This window comes from Chiloscyllium punctatum, chromosome 4 (genome assembly GCF_047496795.1).
Source record: "Chiloscyllium punctatum isolate Juve2018m chromosome 4, sChiPun1.3, whole genome shotgun sequence".
NCBI classification, from domain to species: domain Eukaryota; kingdom Metazoa; phylum Chordata; class Chondrichthyes; order Orectolobiformes; family Hemiscylliidae; genus Chiloscyllium; species Chiloscyllium punctatum.
Genome location: NC_092742.1, coordinates 1,620,939 through 1,640,023, shown reverse-complemented (window position 1 = coordinate 1,640,023; position 19,085 = coordinate 1,620,939). Strand labels below are relative to the sequence as shown.

Genomic DNA, 19,085 nt, shown 5'->3' with positions numbered 1-19,085 from the left:
CCTCCAACTCACCCTCAATGCCATATCTCTGTATTTTCTGCAGTAGCCTACCATGGGGGACCTTATCAAACGCCTTACTAAAATCCATATATACCACATCTACCGCTTTCCCCTCATCTACCTCCTTCGTCACCTTCTCAAAGAATTCAATAAGGTTTGAGGCACGACCTGCCCTTCACAAAACCATGCTGACTATCCTTGATCACATCATTCTTATCCAGATGTGCATAAATCCTATCCCTTACAATTCTCTCTAAGACTTTGCCCACAACAGAAGTGAGACTCACTGGCCTATAGTTACTAGGATTATCCCTACTCCCCTTCTTGGACAAGGGAACCACGTTTGCTAGCCTCCAGTCCTCTGGCACTACTCCTGTCGACAAAGAGGACACAAAAATCGAGGCCAATGGCTCTGCAATCTCCTCCCTTGCTTCCCAGAGAATCCTAGGATAAATGCCATCAGGCCCAGGGGACTTATCTATTTTCACCCTTGCCAGAATTTCCAACACCTCTTCTCTACGTATCTCAAAGCCATCCATTCTACTTGTTCGTGCCTCAGTATTCATATCGACAACAATGTCCTGTTCCTGAGTGAATACTGACGAAAAGTATTCATTCAGCGCCTCCCCAATCTCTTCAGCCTCCACACGCAACTTCCCATTACGATCCTTGATTGGACCTATTCCTTCCCTAGTCATTCTTTTATTCCTAACATACCTATAGAAAGCCTTAGGGTTTTCCCTAATCCTACCAACTAAGGACCTTTCATGTCCCCTCCTTGCTGCTCTTAGCTCTCTCTTCAGGTCCTTCCGGGCTACCTTATAACTCTCAATTGCCCCTATTGAACCTTCACGCCTCATCTTTACAAAGGCCGCCCTCTTCCATTTAACAAGGGATTCCAACTCCTTATTAAACCACGGCTCCCTCACACGACCCTTTCCTCCCTGCCTAATAGGTACGTACTTATCAAGGACATTCAATAGTTGCTCCTTGAACAAGTTCCACATATCAATTACGCTCTTGCCTTGGAATCTACTTTTCCAATCCACACATCCTAAGTCATGCCTCAACGCATCATAATTTCCCTGCCCCCAGCTATAACTCTTGCCCTGTAGTACACACTTATCCCTCTCCATCACTAGAGTAAAAATCACCGAATTGTGGTCACTGTCCCCAAAGTGCTCACCTACCTCTAGTTCTAATACCTGGCCTGGTTCGTTACCCAGAACCAAATCCAGTATGGCCTCACCTCTTGTTGGCTTATCTACATATTGTGTCAGGAAACTCTCCTGCACACATTGCACAAACACTGACCCATCTAACGAACTTGAGCTATAGCTTTCCCAATCAATATCAGGAAAGTTAAAGTCTCCCATAACAGTCACCCTATTACTGTCACTCTTCTCCTGAATCATCTTCGCAATCCTTTCTTCAACGATTCTAGGACTATTAGGAGGCCTGTAAAAGACTCCTAACAGGGTGACCTCACCTCTCCTATTCCTAACCTCAACCCAAACTACCTCAGATGGCAAATCTTCGTCCATCTTCCTTTCCACCGCTGTAATACTATCTTTGACAAGCAAAGCCACACCCCCCCCCTCTTTTACCCCCACCTCTGACCCTACTAAAACATTTAAACCCTGGAACCTGCAACAGCCAATCCTGTCCCTGATCTAGCCATGTCTCCGTAATAGCCACAACATCGAAGTCCCAGGTACCAACCCACGCTGCAAGTTCACCTACCTTATTTCGTATACTTCTGGCATTAAAGTATACACACTTCAAGCCACTCTTCTGTTTACAGGCACCCTCCTTTAAGATTGATGCCATATTCCTAACCTCCCTACACTCCAGGTCCTGCACCCTAAAGCTACAGTCTGGGTTCCCATGCCCCTGCAGAGTTAGTTTAAACCCCCCCCAAGAGCACTAGCAAACCTCCCCCCAAGGATACTGGTGCCCCTCAGGTTCAGGTGCAGACCATCCTGTCTATAGAGGTCCCACCTTCCCCAGAAAGAACCCCAGTTATCCAAGTACCGAAATCCCTCCCTCCTGCACCATCCCTGTAGCCACGCATTTAACTCTTCTCTCTCCCTATTCCTCGACTCTCTATCACGTGGCACGGGTAACAAACCAGAGACAACAACTCTGTTCGTTCTAACTCTGAGCTTCCAACCTAGCTCCCTAAAAGCCTGTCTAACATCCTCAGCACTCCTCCTACCTATGTCATTGGTGCCAATATGGACCACGACTTCAGGCTGCTCCCCCTCCCCCTTAAGGACCCGGAAAACACGATCAGAGACATCACGTACCCTTGCACCTGGGAGGCAACATACCAAACGTGAGTCTCTCTCGTTCCCACAAAACCGCCTATCTGTGCCCCGAACTATCGAGTCCCCAATTATTATTGCTCTGCTCTTCTCCACCCTTCCCTTCTGAGTAGCGGGAACAGGCTCCGTGCGAGAGGCCTAAGCCCCGTTACTTACCCCTGGTATGTATCGCCTCATTAGACATACCAAAATGCACATGTTGCACTTACCAAGCTTAAATTCCACCTATTGTTGCTATAACCAATTTACCAGCTGGTCACTATCATACTGTAGCCCGAAATACTCTTCAGTATCAACACTACCATCAATTTTTGTGTCATCTGCAAAGTTACTAATTATATTCCACATTCACAACCAAGTCACGTAGATACGTAAACAGCAAGAGTCCCAGCACCGATCACTGTGGTACATCATTGACCACAGCTTTCAATCACAAAAACAACCTTGCATCACCCCTTCGCCTCGTGTTTAGAAGCCAATTTTGAATCCAGTTTGACAACTTGCATTGGATTCTATGGGCTCATCTTTTGGAACAGCCTTTCACGTTGAACCTTGTCAAAGGCCTTACAGTTCACTACCTCTGTCAATATATATGGTCACATTTTCAAAAAATCTCAATTAGTCAGACTGGATATCTCTCCAACAAATCAGCGCTGACTATCCCTGATCAATCCTTGCCTTTCCCAGTATTGGGAAACTCTGAAGGGCAGGGCTAGTTTTCAGTAATTTCCCTCCCACTGACATCGGACCAACTTGTCTGTCGTTATCAGACCTGTTCTTGCTGTCCTTCTTAAACAAAGGAACCACTGGTTCAGAAAAGATTTACAAGGATTTTGCCAGGGTTGGATATTTGAGCTATAGCGAGAGGCTGAACAGGCTGGGGCTTTTTTCCCCCTGGAGCGTTGGAGGCTGAGGGGTGACCTTATAGAGGTTTATAAAATCATGAGGGGCATGGAAAGGGTAAATAGACAAAGTCTTTTCCCTGGGGTGGGGGAGTCCAGAACCAGAGGGCATAGGTTTGGGGTGAGAGGGGAAAGATATAAAAGAGACCTACGGGACTTTTTCCACTCAGAGGGTGGTACGTACATGGAATGAGCTGCCAGGGGAAGCAAGTACAATTGCAACATTTAAAAGGCATCTGGATGGGGACATAAATAGGAAGGGTTTGGAGGGATATGGGCCAAGTGTTGGCAGATGGGACTAGATTGAGTTGGGTTATCTGGTCGGCATGGACAGGTTGGACTGAAGGGTCTGTTTCCGTGTTGTACATCTCTATGACTCTATAATCCTTTAGCTATCCTACAGTCATCTGGCATTTCACTTGTGGGCAAAGTATTAAACATCTGCACCAGGGCCCAAGCAATCTCTTCCCTGGACCCCCAAAGCAACCTGGGATATGTCCCATCAATTTACCCAGCAATTAAAACCCCCAACACCTCTTCCTTATGAATCTTTAACTGAAACCCTGGCTACCATGACCTTCTCCTCTTTGAATACAGAAGAGAAATATTTATTCAAGATATCACCCACATCCACAGGCTCCACGCACAAGTTGTCCGTTCTGTCTCTAATACGTCCTAATCTTTCTCTCGTAATCTTTTCATGCTTAATACACTTAGAAAAAGCCATGGGGTTATCCTTGATCTCATCTGCTATTTTGTGGCCCCTCTTTGCATAAAAAAGGACGTTAGGAGAGCAATCTCCTACACTCTCTGTAGTTTTGAAGGGCCTCCCCTGTACATAATACACAGTTGCTGACATATGCTTCCTTCTTTATCTTTATCAAGCCCTCAATATTCCTTGACATGCAGAGTCCCCTGGACTTTCTGCCCTTGCTCTTGACTCTTACAGGATCACATTGGCCTTAAACTCCAACTCTAATACTTTTAAAAGGCCACCACTTGCCAAATGTACACTTGCCTGCATGAAGCTGCTCCTAATCTATGGTTAGACCTTAAGACATAGGAGCAGAAATTAGGCCATTCTGGCCATTGAGTCAATTCCACCATTCAATCATGGCTGATGGGTTTTTTTCAAACCTATTTTTCTACATTCTCCCGGTAACCTTTGGCAATCAAGAATTTCACTCTCTCTGTTTTAAATATTCTCAATGACCTGGCCTCCACAGCCTTTTGTGGCAATGATTTCCGCAGGTTCATCACTTTCTGGCTAAAGAAGTTTCTCCTTATCTCTGTTCTTAAAGAGTCTTCCCTTTACTCTAAGGCTGTGCTCTCAGGTCCTCATCTGCCCTGTCAATGGAAACACCTTCCCAACATCCACTCTGTCCAAGGCCGTTCTGTAAGTTTCAATCAGATCCCTGCTCATCCTTCTAAACTCCATCAAGTATAGTCCCAGAGTCCTCAAACTTTTCTCATATGTTAAGCCATTCATTCCTGGATCATTCTCATGAACCTCCTCTGAACACACTCCAAGGCCAATACATCCTTCCTGAGGTATGGGGCCCAAAATTGCCCGTTGAATGACAACACTCTATTTGCCTTTCTGACCACCTACTCAATCTGCAAGTTTACCTTTAAGAGAAACCTGGACAAGGGCTCCCAAATGCCTTTGCACTTCGGATTCCTGAATTTTCCCCCCCATTTAGAAAGTAGTTCATGCCTCTATTCTTCCTACCCAATTGCATGACCTCACACTTTCCCATGCTGTATTTCATCTGCTACTTCATCTGCCTACTCTAACTTGCCTAAATCTTTCTGCAGGCTCCCCACCTCCTCAATACCATCTGTCCCTCCACCTATCTTTGTATCATCTGCAAACCTAGCCCCAATTCCCTCAGTTCCTTCATCCAGATCATTAATGTACAAAGTAAAAAGTTGTGGTCCCAACGCTGCCTCTTGTGGAATACCACTATTCACCGGCTTCCATCCCGAGAAGGACCCCTTTATCCCCACTCTGCCTTCTGCCAGACGGCCAAGGTTCTATCCATCCTATTACTCTGCCTCTAACACCATAGGCCCTTCTCTTATTCAGCAGTCTCCTGTGCAGCACCTTATCAAAGGCCATCTGGAAGTCCAGATAGATAACACCCATTGGCTCTCCTTGGTAGAACCTGTTCGTTACCTCCTCAAAGAAATCTAACAGATTGGTCAGGCACAACCTCCCCTTGATGAAACCATGCTGACTTTGTCCTGTTGCACAAGGCATTTCTAAGTAAACCGAAATGTCATTCTTCACAATGGACTCCAAAATCTTACCAACAACTGAGGTCAGGCTAATCTGCCTATAATTTCCCCTCTTTCTTAAACAGAGGGGGTTACATTAGCAATTTTCCACTCCTCTGGGATCTTCCCTGACTCCAGTGGTATGTGAAAGATAACTACTAAAGCCTCCACTATCTCTTCAGCTATCTCCTTCAGAACTCTAGGGTGTAGCCCATCTCGTATCCACTTGCAGATCGTCCAATTTTTGTCGCACCTTCTCTTTCATAATGGCTATTGCAATCATCTCTGCGCCTCCCAACTCTCTTGAATTTTTGAGATATCACTCGTGCCTTCCATGGTGAAGTCTGATGCAAAGTACTTATTCAATTCCTCAGCCATTTGTTTCCCATTACTACTTCTCCAGCATAATTTTCCAGTGACACATTATCCACTTTTCCCTGTCTTTTGCCCTTTGTATATATCTAAAGAAACTCTTGCAATCTTTCCTAATATTAGTGGGTAGCTCACCCTCGTATTTAATCTTCTCCATCCTTACTTCTTTCCTCGTTGTCCTCTGTTGGCCTTTGTAGCTTTCTCAATCCTCAGGTTTCCCTATCCTCTGGCTTCCCACTGCGCTTCACCACATTATATACTTTCTCTTTTGCTCTTATGTTGTCCCTGACTTCCCTGATTAGCCATGGTTGCCTCATCCTCCCTGTACCATGCTTCTTCTGCCTCAGAATGAATTTTCCCTGTACGCCTTGAGTTACTCCCAGAAACTCCTGCCAATACTGTTCCACCATCTTTTCTGTAGGCTTCTCTCCCAGTCAATTCTTGTCAGCTCCTCCCTCATGACTCTGTAGTTGCCTTTCTTCAGCTGTAAGGAGAAAGTGAGGACTGCAGATGCTGGAGATCTGCTGGAATCCTGAAGGGCTTATGCCCGAAACGTCGATTCTCCTGCTCCTTGGATGCTGCCTGACCTGCTGCTGCGCTTTTCCAGCAACACATTTTTCAGCTTTATTCAGCTGTAATACCGTTACATGCGATTCTACCTTCTCCCTCTCTCAAACTGCAGAGCAAATTCAGTTAGATTATGGTTACTGCCTCCTAAGTGTTCCCTCCATCTTAAGCTTCCTCAACAAGTCTGCCTCATGGCAATATTGGATTTAGTGAATGTTCCCTAGTGGGCTCCAAAAAAAAAGCATATTTTAGACATTCCACAAATTCCTTTTCTTGCAATCTACTATCAACCTGATTTTCCCAGTCCACCTGCATAATGAAATCTCCCACAATCACTATAACGTTGCCTTCTTATTTACCTTTTCCATCTTTTGGTGTATCTTATTATCCCCAGCTCCTGACTACTGTTTAGAGGCCTATAGATTATTCTCATTTTGGTTCTTTTACCTTTGTGATTCCACAACTATACCTCCACAGATTTTACATCATCTGACCCTACTTTGTTTATTGTTATTGATTTGTTTTTTGTCAGATCTTGTCTAATGATATTGAACTTAGTCTTCCCCCAGTTTAGACACTTCACTCAGCTCACCCACTGAAACTTCGTCACTTGAAGGCTTCATTCCTGAAGATTTGGTCCAGCACTGCCCCATCTCTAGTAGGAATAACTATACACTGACTGAACAAGCTCTCCTGGATAAACTTTAAAATCCCAACCCTTCTCATCCTTTCACATTCAGGTACTCCCAGTTAATGTTAGCAAAGTTGAAATCCTCTCCAACTATAATGCTGTTTCTCTGACACCTTTCTACGATTTGTCTATATGTCTGCTCTTCTCTTCCTCCATCCCCCACCCCCCCCATCAACCCCTGTTGTGAAGCCTGTAGTTTAATCACAGGAAGGTAAATGCCCCTTTTTGACTTTTAAGCCCTAACCAAATAGCCTCACTTGAAGACCTACCCAGGATATCATCCCTCATTCCTGTCGTGATAGTTCCCTTTTATCAATAATGCAACGGCCTGACATCTCTTATTTGCCCACCACTTCACACTTGAAACTTCCATAACCTGGAATGTTGAGCTGCTAGTCCTTCAACTTAGTCTCAGCATTTCTCAGCAATAACATTTAATTCTGACAGAGATTTTCAAGATCATGAGTGACTGGATAGACTAGGTAGGGAGAAATTGTTCCTACTCACAAAAGGAACGAAGGGGGCATGGGTGTCAAGTGTTCTGCAAAAGAAAGCACAGATGAAACGAGGAAACATTCTTCACACATATAATGAATAGTTAGGGTATGGACTACACTGCCTGCAAGTCTGGTGGAGACTGGTTCATTGAGGCAATCAAGAGGGATTATTTGGATTAAAATAATGTTCAAGGGTATGGGGAAAAAACATGACATTGGCACCAGGTGATGGTGCTCATTTAACTAGCCAGTGAGACACAATGGGTTGAATGGCCACCTCCTGCACCATAACATTTCTGTGATTTCATAAAATCAAAAGCTAATGGTTCACTTACTTGAATCAAGCAACAATACTCACCACTTGGGCAAGGTTTTCCCAGAGGAATACAAGACACAGCCAGTTGCCACATGGATTAATCGAATTTTACTTCTGAGAACTTTAATCAGATCCCCATTCTGTCCCCCAACCACTTCAATTCTCCAGAAGTCATTTGAATCTCCAGTTCCATTCTGCAAACAAATAAGCAGCATCAACTATCAGAAGCAGTTATTTCCTTACCCAAAACATCACTACATTATCAAAGAGGACCAAGGATCGCCTAGGTTACTTTCTACCACCTGGAAATTGCATGATATAACAATAATGAAATATGATTAATACCTATTAATGATTTAACAACAGACCCAGACACCATAAGATCATAATAAGACCACAAGATGTCAGAGAAGGAGGCCATTCAGTCAATCAAGTCCACTCCACCATTCAAATGAGATCGTGGCTGATCTGATCATCCTCAACTCCACTTTTTTGCCTTTTCCCCATAACACACTTGACTTCCTTCCTGATTATCTATCTCAGTTTGAATACAGAGGAACCTCAATTACCTGAGTACCAATTATTCAAAAATCAGATCGTCCAAACAGAATCTGAAGGCCCCGTGAAACCATTATAACAAAGTGGTATTACCGACAATGGTGTCACCATTGCATCTTTTGTTAACAGTACAGGATAAATTAGGGTTACCTGCACTGAAGATCTGCAAATGTTGCATAAATGTTGAGGTGTTAATGACACTGGTGCAACAATCTCAGTTAGTCAACTGTAGCAGAATTAAAATAATTTTAACTGACAATGGTGCAACAATCACGTCTTTAATTTAACTGATGAATGCAGGGGGGTACTTGCACCGAAGATGATGATGACTGCAGCAGAGATATTAATGACACTGGTGCAACAATCTTAGTCATTCAATTGTCGCAGTGTTGAATGAATTTTAACACATGAAAATGACTGACATGCTGAAGGATTTAAAATGCATGACAAAATCAGTGGCGTCTTCATTCCCTCTATGACTTTTTTCGGAGTTCGTATCTGGTGTAACTAATCGAGTTTGTTGCACGTACTTACCACGTCAGTAAAGAAAAAGTGGACCACAGTGATAATTGAATAGAAAAGTGAGATTTCACAGTCTGGATCATGGGGTGAAAAGGCATCAAAGATTGTACAGGAGTACAACATTGGAATAGCCACCGCATCCGACATTAGGAAAGCAAGACCAGCGATTGAGAAATTCATCAGCCAAAAGTGACACGGCAAATGCTCTAAAAAGAAACTCCATGAAGCCAGCAAAGAATGAGCAACTCGACCAAGCTGTATTTTTGTGGTTTACACAGCAGCGTGAAAAGGGAATTCCTGTATCTGGCCCGACGATATTAGAAAAAGCTGCCAATTTCCATGAACTCCTCCATACCGGTGATACAGTGTGTCATTGGGCTGGTTACAGCGCTTCAAACATCGTTATGGCATTAGGCAACTCAGCATTCTTGGAGAGCAGACATCTGAGGATGGCAGCACCATGGAAGGCTATAGATTGAACTACAATCTGTCATTAATGAAGCAAAGTGTGAACTTGAACAACTGTACAATGCTGATGAAAGTGGATTGTTCTGGCATGCACTGCCAGATAAAACATATGCGTCCAGCGCAGAAAAGCAGCTGTCGGGACATAAAATGCAGAAGGTTCATAACACAATTTGCCCTTGTATCTATGCCACCGGCACTCATAAGTTACTGCTTATCTGCACTGGGCAATATGCTAATCCATATTTGCTTCAAGAATGGTGACAAGAACTCGTTTCCAGTGAAGTCCAAAGCACAAAATAAGGCATGAATGACATCTCCACTTTTCTCATCCTGGTTCCATGAAGATTTTGTACTTCCTGTCAGATCACATTTGGCAAGTGCTGGACTTGACCAATGTGCCTTTCTGCTTGTTGACAATATGGGGGTACACACTGTGAAAGGCAGCCAGTTACAATCAGCAGACGGAGCTATCAAGTGTTTGTTTTTACCACTCAACACCATTTCAAGATTACAGCCTTGAACCAGGGAATCATTGCAATTATGAAAAATATATTATCGCTGTGACATGTTGCATGCTGTTCTGGCTGAAGACAATGCAGAAAAAGGACTGCAGAAAATTATTAGGGAATTCACAGTCAAGGATGATCTGTTCATGATTGCTGAATTTTGGAACCGCATCAAGCCACCGACAGTCGTGGAGTGATGGTACAATGACTTGCATGTTGGGAGCCGTGCCAGTGATAAGGACACCCATCCAGAACAAAGACTAACCACTGACATCATCGAAAACTGCAGACAGCTGGGTTTAGGAGACTTTGTAGAGACTGAGATTGATGCTTGGGTGAACTGCAACAATGGACATCGGAACAGAGACACTCACTGACGGTCAGATAGTCAACGCAGTCACAAAAGAACAGCAGGATTGTTCGGATGGCATGGACAGTAATGAAAATCTGATACTGACACCACCTCCAGTCCCCGTTATTTTCTTCGGAAATAGTAACCAACCTCCACCTTAATGAATTCTTTTTACTGTACAGGTGCAGAAAGAGATCTGATTTGTAAAATGTCATGACTTTTTAAAGCAATATCCAGTATTTGTACAAATTTTAGCAATTGAATGAAATAAAAACTCTGTAAACATGCTTTTTAACGCAATTATGGGCAGCGCAGCTTCTTTAGTTTAAGGTCAAATCAATTAACCAAATAATCAATTATCCGAATGAAAACTTGCCTATCAGATAATCAAGGTTCCTCTGTATACTTAACAGTGCAGCTCATGCAAGGAAAGCCCAGTGAAGGAGAGTTGGAATCACCTGCTCCTCCTAAGTACATTCCAATCACACATCTCGGCTGTACTTAGGGTTAGGGTTAGGGTTATAGTTCAGGATAAGGCGAAAGTGAGGATTGCAGATACTGGAGATCAGAGTCTAGATTAGCGTGATGCTGGAAAAGCACAGCAGGTCAGGCAGTATCCAAGGAACAGGAAAATTGACATTTTGGGCAAAAGTTAGGGATGTTGTATCTCACATATTTTAAGGAAAAAGAAATCCAATTTGCATTAGAATTGATCAACATTACCAAAATGGTCTTCCCAGACTGAGTGTGTGTTCAGTGAAACACTGGACGAGATCTTCCATCCAGCTGCAATGAATGTCAAAGCGAGCTGGTATTCAGGTGAACAGGTGAGCAACTGAATGAGTAGATAGGTGAGATGGACAGAGGTATGGCCAAGTAGGGAGTTGTGGGAGAAGCATATTTTGTTCGGTTTTAGAGTTGTCAATCAGATCAGGGGTCGTGGTCAAGTTAGATCAACAGTTGAATGGCAAGGAGAGCAGATAATTTCTCACCTACTTTAGTACGTGAGGTTAAGTTGCACTAGCAAAACTAAGAAATGTCCAAAGGCATAGTTGAATGGGCCAAACTTTTGTAGGTAAAGTTTACAACGGATAACTATGAGGTTATTAATTTTGTTTGGAGGAATAGAAGGACAACTTACATTCTAAAAGGAGAGAATCAGAGTGCTTTGGCGCAAAAGGATCCAACTGTCTGCATGTTTGAGTCTCAGAAAGCTCGTACGCAGGTACAGCAGGTAATAGAGGGAAATTGAATTTTGGCATTTATTACCAGAAGTACTTACAGAGTATAAACGTAGTTAAGTGTTGTTGCAATTGTCCAAGGCATTGGCGCGACCACATTTGGAGTGTTGCATATGGTTATAATCCCCTCACTTGATGAATAATGTAATTACACGCTTCATTACATGAATACCAGTGATAAAAGGCTTGTCTCGTGAGTAAACTGAATAATTTAGACAGACAATCGGTACAGTTTGTAAGAATAAGAGGAGATCTAATTGAGGTATCCAAGATGATGAAGGGGATTGATAAGATTATTTACAGTGTGGAAACAGGCCCTTCGGCCCAACAAGTCCACACCACCCCGCCGAAGCGCAACCCACCCGTACCCCTACATCTACCCCTTACCTAACACTACGGGCAATTTTGCATGGCCAATTTACCTGACCTGCACATCTTTGGACTGTGGGAGGAAACCCACGCAGACACGGGGAGAATGTGCAAACTCCACACAGTCAGTCGCCTGAGGCGGGAATTGAACCCGGGTCTCTGGCGCTGTGAGGCAGCAGTGCTAACCACTGTGCCACCGTGCCGCCCACGATAGAGACAGAAAAGATGTGTTACTTTGTGGGGCAATCAAGAAGGAGAGGTTATAGTTTTAGGTAAAAGGGTAGCACATATAAAACAAAGATTTAGAGGAATTACTTCTCAAAGATTTCTGAATCTGTGGAATTTACTATCCTAGAATGCAGGAGATACCAGGACACGGAGTAAATTTGAGGAGATAGACAGTTTTTTACATTAGCAATAGTTAAAGGGTTGTGCAGAACAGGAGAGGGTGAAAGGAGATCAGACATAATTGTATTAAATGACACCGCAGACTGTATGGGCTGAATTGTCTCCTCTGCTCCTAGTTCTAATGTTGTTTTGAATAATAAAAAATAAGAAATTGCCAGAAGAACTGAACATGTATTTTGCAACAACCTTCACCACAGACAAAAAAGTAACATCATAAATAGTTGTTCATCAGGAAATTGAACACAGGGAGAGACTAGGGAGAAGATAAAAAGATTAGTGAAGTCTTATGTAGGTCCCTTCCAGTTGAAAACAGGGCAAGTTATAATGGGGAACAAAGAGATGGCAGATCAATTAAATAGTAATATTCGTTCTTGTCTTCACAAAGGAAGCCACAAGTAAAAGTCTCAACAATGTTGAAGAACTAAGAGTTGAGTGAGAGGGAAGAACTGAAGGAAATCAGTATTAGTAAGACAATGATGTTGCAGAAACTGATGGGATCAAGGGCTGATAAATCCCTAGGGCCTGATTAAAAACAAAATCTAACTAGACTGATTCCTAAAATGGCAGGACTAACGTATGAACAGACACTGGACTGATTAGCATTGTATTCAATTGAGTTTGCAAGATGAATCTCTCAGAAACCTATAAAATTCAAACAGGACAAGACAGGATAAATTCAGGAAGGATGTTTCCAATGACCAGGAGTCCAGAAATAGGAGTCACTGTCTGAGGAATCAGGGTAGGCCATTTAGACTGAGAAGAGGAGAAATTTCAATATCCAGTGAGTGTCAGCCTGTGGAATTATCTGCCCCATGAAGCAATTGAGATCAAAGAATTGAATGTTTTCAAGGAGTTTTAGATATTATTTTTAGGACAAAAAAGATCTAATTTTATGTCGAGAAACTAGGACCAAGATACTGAGTTGGATAACCTACATGTTCATATTGAATGGCTGAACAGACATGAGGTGCTGAATGGCGTACTTTTTATTTACTTGTGGAACATGGGTATTGCCTCTGATAAGAGCAACTCCTGCTTTTATTTTGTTTCCAAGTTTCTATACTCAGATCTAATCAAGAGGGTTTGGGTAAGGCAGTCAAGTAGTTTAGATCAGCTATGCAGTTATCATCAGATAGTCAACTAGGTCTTATCCTATATAAGACTTCCTACCTATTCAGGCATGTACCATGGGGCTGTACAAAGTCATTAGTTTGCCTCCTTGAAGTGCAGGTTGTGTGTGCTGGTTCTGCTGTTAATGAGGTGAGACAACATGTAATAATACCTGGATTATCATGTCTCTTGCAAATCCTAAAAGCAGATCTCAACTTTCTCCTTTCAAAGACAATCAGTCTGATGTCCAATTCATATAAACAAGTCCTGGTTTTGTTACTGGAGGTTCCCATCAAGATAGTCATGCCCCATTCCCTGGATATTTTCCTCAACTAATAAAACAATCTCCTCTGATACAAAATTCCTCTGCTCTTAGCATTAAATATTTTAAAACTCTGGGAAGATTTTTATTATTTATCCACCCACAATATTGTGGTCCCAGGTGGGCAAATTGTTTGCAGCATATTCCAACAACCCAGGGGTTTCCTTTCAAAAGTACTTGGATTTTCCAAACCCCAATTCTCCCTGAAGCCAAGCCAAGCCAATCCTTGAAGATCCCTTACTATTCCATATCCTGTGACCTGGAAATGTTTCTTTGTCAGTGGTGCCTCATGCTGGTGACTGTGCATATTCCGAGATGTTCTATCAATCAAAACACAAAAAAAATTAGTCTGCAAAGGGACCTCATTATTATTATACTGAAAATCTGAAGTGACCTATTTCACTCACTCTTTGTGCTCAAGCTTGAAGACATCACCATGGCGAATATGTTGGGCGGTGTCACCTGTATTTGTGAAAGCCATCAGAATGGAGAATTCATCAAACAATTTGCTCTCTCTCAAAGATTACTTCAAAAACCAGTTATGATGCTGTTCAGAAGAGTCACACTGCGATGGACGTATTAACTCTTTCTCTCTCCACAAATGCTGCCAGACCTGTTGAATTTCTCCAACACTTGATCTGTATTTCAGATTTCCACCTTGGCAGTATTTTGCATTTATTTGATACTACTACATATGCTTATGCTCACCGACATCCTCAGCTTTTAAGATTTAAGATAGCAAACTTTTTTTTAAGACTCCCTACAGTGCGGAAACAGGCCCTTCAGCCCAACAAGTCCACACCGACAGTCCAAAGAGTAACCCACCCTAACGAGTGCACCTATCACCACGGGCAATTTTAGCATGGCCAATTCACCTAACCTGCACATCTTTGGACTGTGGGAGGAAACCGGAGCACCCGGAGGAAAACCACGCAGACACAGGGAGAATGTGCAAACTCCACACAGACAATTGTCCGAGGCAGGAATTGAACGCAGGTCCTTGGCGCTGTGAGGCAGCAGTGCTAACCACTGTGCCACCGTGTCGCCCCAAATATGAACATAGACAAGGGCACAGATAAACATGATTCAAGGGCTCATCAAAAAATAACAGAAGGAAGTCATTTGGCTAATCGACCAGCTCTAACATACAATATGATCACAGCTCTTCATCTATCTGAACAGCATACTTGGGCTCTCTCCTTATCTCCATTGACAACCTTAGCTTCTAGAAATCTATTTCTTGCGAAAACACATTCAGTGACTCTGCCTCTCTATGGTACAGAATTTCACAGATTCACTACCTTCCAAGGAAAGACATTTCCCGTGATCATTTGTTCTTGACTTCCCGACCAGGAAAACATTTGTGTATCAGTCTCTTCAGTCTCATTGAAATTTTATGTTTCAATAAGATGCCCTCATCCTTCTAAACACCAGTGAAGAGAGATATGCCAGCTGGGCCTGCATTCTCTAAAGATTCTAACAATGAGAGGTGATCTCACTGAATCTTACAAAATACTTAAAGGGATAAATCGCTATATTGGTTAGGGTATCCAGAACCATAATAAAAGGGAAATGTCATTTCGGTCCAAGATTAGATTTTTGTTTATACAGAAGGATGTGTACTTTTGGAATTCTCTCCCACACAGGGCAGTGGGAACTCAGTCTATATGAGTATGTTTATGGTAAAAGATAGATTTCTGATTATCAGTGTCACAGGGTTATGGGGACGGGGCGAGTAACAGGCTTTGAAGTGCTTGATCTACCTTGATCAAACTGAATAGCGGGACAGCGTGTTCTTATGTTCCCATATTCCCGCTGACCCAATCTCTCCTCGTACAACAAGCCTGACATCCCAGTAACCCTGTCTGGTGAACCTTCACTGCACTCCCTCTAAAGTTGAGTAGATCTTTTCTTAGGTAATTAATCCAAAACTGCATGGAGGACACTAGGTGCATTCTCACCAAGGTCCTGTACAGCTGCAGTAAGAATTCCTTGTTCACGTATTCAATCTGGTACTTATCATAGCCATATAAAGAAAAACAATGGATCTGAATGAATGACAATATCAGAAACTTCTAAAAATCTGAACAGGGATGAACCTACATTCTCTTATCAAATCATCAGTTGCAATGTGCTTCAGCATGACAATCACAAATTCCTATCAACATGAAAACAGTCATTTAACTATCACCAACTCCTCACACCTTACAAAAGTTTGAAAAGGACACAGAAAAATTGAACAACACTGACCTGAGATGTGTTCAGGTTTCCTCACAATCCAAAGGTTGTTATTATCTTTGTGTAAATAGGCTGTCACCTGAAAATAAAGGCGAGAGTGAAAAAACCTTATTGCATAAAACACTTATTTACATAACCATATACTGAATAGGAACAGAAGTAAGCCATTCAACCTAGTACACACTCTTGCAGGTACCTGCTCATCCCAAGCTGCCAATCTGAAAAAGACCCATCATGCAAACTCTGTTTTCTGCGAGCCAATCTTCTATTATCGCCAATACCATGACCTCCAACTTGAAGTTGTGATCTTCTTTGTGGAACTTCGTCAAATGTCTTCTGGAAATTCAAGTCGAGGGGCTCCCCTTTATCCACAGCATGTTGCTCTTCCAAAGAGCTCTAATACATTGGTTAAGCATGATTGCCCTTTTAGAAAACCATGCTGATTCTTCCCAGCTTCCTTGGATTTTTCAAAGTGCCCAGTTATGACCTCCTTAAAGACCTCCCAAGGCAAACTAAATGGTTTATAGTTTCCCATTTTAAAATAGAGGGATTATATTTGTTAGTTTCCAGTTTGACAACATTTTTACAGAATCTAATGAATTTTGGAAAATTAATTCATCTTCTAGCTCATTAACCACATCTAAGATCCCTGGATGAAATCTACCAGAACTTGTATACTTAATCTCTAACTCCATCAGTTCACCCAGCAACACTTGCCGCGTTTTATATGTTTCTTCTTCACCCCTGATTTTCAGGTGTGGTTGGGAATTACCACATTATTGCACTGTCAGTCCAACAAACCTGCTGCTGTCGCGCTCCAACTCCTTCTGGATATAGATGCCAGTGGGAATGCAGGTACCCACCTGCAGTCCGTACATTCTTTATTGTAATCACTGATCCATAAGCAATATCTGTAGCAAGAAAGAATTGCTGTCAGGAAGAGAACAAAATATCCAGAAAACACAGAGGTAGTAAAATGATGCCAGGAATATAGTGAGCACTAAACTCAGTGACAAAATCATTAAAAAGTCTTGGTAGCTCAAGGCAATACATGAGCTTGTCCATACCCAGGTGTTTAGATGTGCAATCAGGAAATATTTTACAACAGGGTTGGAATAAAGAACTCTTCCCAAATAACAGTTGTCAGTACTGGAGTCTAGAATGTTAGAACTTTTAGATTAGATTAGATTAGATTACTTACAGTGTGGAAACAGGCCCTTCGGCCCAACAAGTCCACACCGACCCGCCGAAGTGCAACCCACCCAGACCCATTCCCCTACATTTACCCCTGCCCCTAACACTACAGACAATTTAGCATGGCCAATTCACCTAACCTGCACATTTTTGGACTGTGGGAGGAAACTTGAGCACCCGGAGGAAACCCACGCAGACACGGGGAGAATGTGCAAACTCCACACAGCCAGTTGCCTGAGGCAGGAACTGAACGCAGGTCTCTGGCGCTGTGAGGCAACTGTGCCACCATGCCGCCCACTGTGATAGAGACTGATTGCATTTTGCTCATATGATATATCAAAGGGGTTGAAATAAGCTTGGATACATGGTGATACTACACTGAATGATGAACCAAGCTTGAGGGACTGAATGACCTATTCCTGCTCTTATGTACAGCACAAGGACAGAAAATGGAATGACTGCTTTCATCCTCCTCAATACAACAATGATTGCTGTGTTTACTTCTACCTCTGGCTGCCTTATGTAGAACACGGAGAAAGACTGATGCTTGGTACTTGAAGGTCCTCTACAAATCTATCAAGAGGCTAGATTTTATACCTTCTAGTTGACAGGTTTCAACATGGAGACCATAAAAAATCCAGAGGGAGGCCTTCCTATTACACAAGATGACCTTGGGAATACACTGGCACGGACTGAAAACTGGTTAACGGACTGAAAACAGTGAGTAGGAACAAGTTAGTCATTTTCAGGTGGGCAAGTTTTCACCAGGGCAGTACCACAAGGAACAGTGCTAATCCAGCTGTTGACCACATATATCAATGATTTGGATGTGTGGATAAAATGTGACACTTCCAAGTCAGCGTGAAAAAGTTGCATCTTGGGTCCCTTTTAAATTTTTTCCCCTCTCACCTTAAACCCATGCTTTGAGTTGTGAACTCCCCTACTTTAGGGGCAAGACCTTTGCTATTTACCTTATTTATGCCCCTCATGATTTTCTTGATCTCAATAAGGTCACCCCTCAGCCTCTGTCACTCCAGTGAAAGAAGATTATAACATAGAAAAGTACAGCACAGAACAGGCCCTTTGGCCCACGATGCTGTGCCTAAGTTTAATCCTAATGTAAAATATAATAACTTATTAAGTTATAATAATATAACGCACCCCTCAACTCACTACTATCCATGTGCATGTCCAGCAGTCGCTTAAATGTCCCTAATGATTCTGCTTCTACCACCACAGCTTGCAACGCATTCCATGCATTCACAACTCTCTTAGTTGGTACGATTAGGGAAAATCCTAAGGCTTTCTATAGGTATGTCAGGAATAAAAGAATGACTAGGGTAGGAATAGGTCCAGTCAAGGATAGTAATGGGAAGTTGCGTGTGGAGGCTGAAGAGATTGGGGAGGCACTGAATGAATATTTTTCGTCAGTATTCACTCAGGAACAGGACATTGTTGCCGATGTGAATACTGAGTCACAATTAATTAGAATGGATGGCTTTGAAGAGGTGTTGTAAATTCTGGAAAGGGTGAAAATAGATAAGTCCCCTGGACCTGATGGCATTTATCCTATGATTCTCTGGGAAGCAAGGGAGGAGATTGCAGAGCCATTGGCTTTGATTTTTATGTCATCGTTGTCTACAAGAATAGTGCCAGAAGACTGGAGGATAGCAAATGTGGTTCCCTTGTTCAAGAAGGGGAGTAGGGATAACCCTAGTAACTATAGGCCGGTGAGCTTCACTTCTGTTGTGGGCAAAGTCTTAGACAGAATTGTAAAGGATAGGATTTATGAACATCTGGATAGGAATAATGTGATCAAGGATAGTCAGCATAGTTTTGTGAAGG

The 19,085-nt window shown here is 42.6% G+C and overlaps 1 protein-coding gene across 17 annotated transcripts in view; it reads right to left on the bottom strand.

The window, feature by feature from the left end:
• pomt2 (protein-O-mannosyltransferase 2) overlaps positions 1-19,085 on the bottom strand; it is a 259,016-nt gene that overhangs the window by 156,037 nt on the left and 83,894 nt on the right. For all 17 annotated transcript variants that reach the window (XR_011960401.1, XR_011960400.1, XM_072567928.1 and 14 more), the window contains 5 exons: positions 16,848-16,957; positions 16,059-16,125; positions 14,216-14,270; positions 14,050-14,128; positions 7,995-8,146 (listed from right to left, as the gene is read on the bottom strand). Coding sequence is in view for 15 of the 17 variants with exons in the window: in XM_072567928.1 (XP_072424029.1) it covers positions 7,995-8,146; positions 14,050-14,128; positions 14,216-14,270; positions 16,059-16,125; positions 16,848-16,957 (463 nt within the window). In the remaining 2 variants the exon portion in view is untranslated. The remainder of the gene's footprint in view (positions 1-7,994; positions 8,147-14,049; positions 14,129-14,215; positions 14,271-16,058; positions 16,126-16,847; positions 16,958-19,085) is intronic.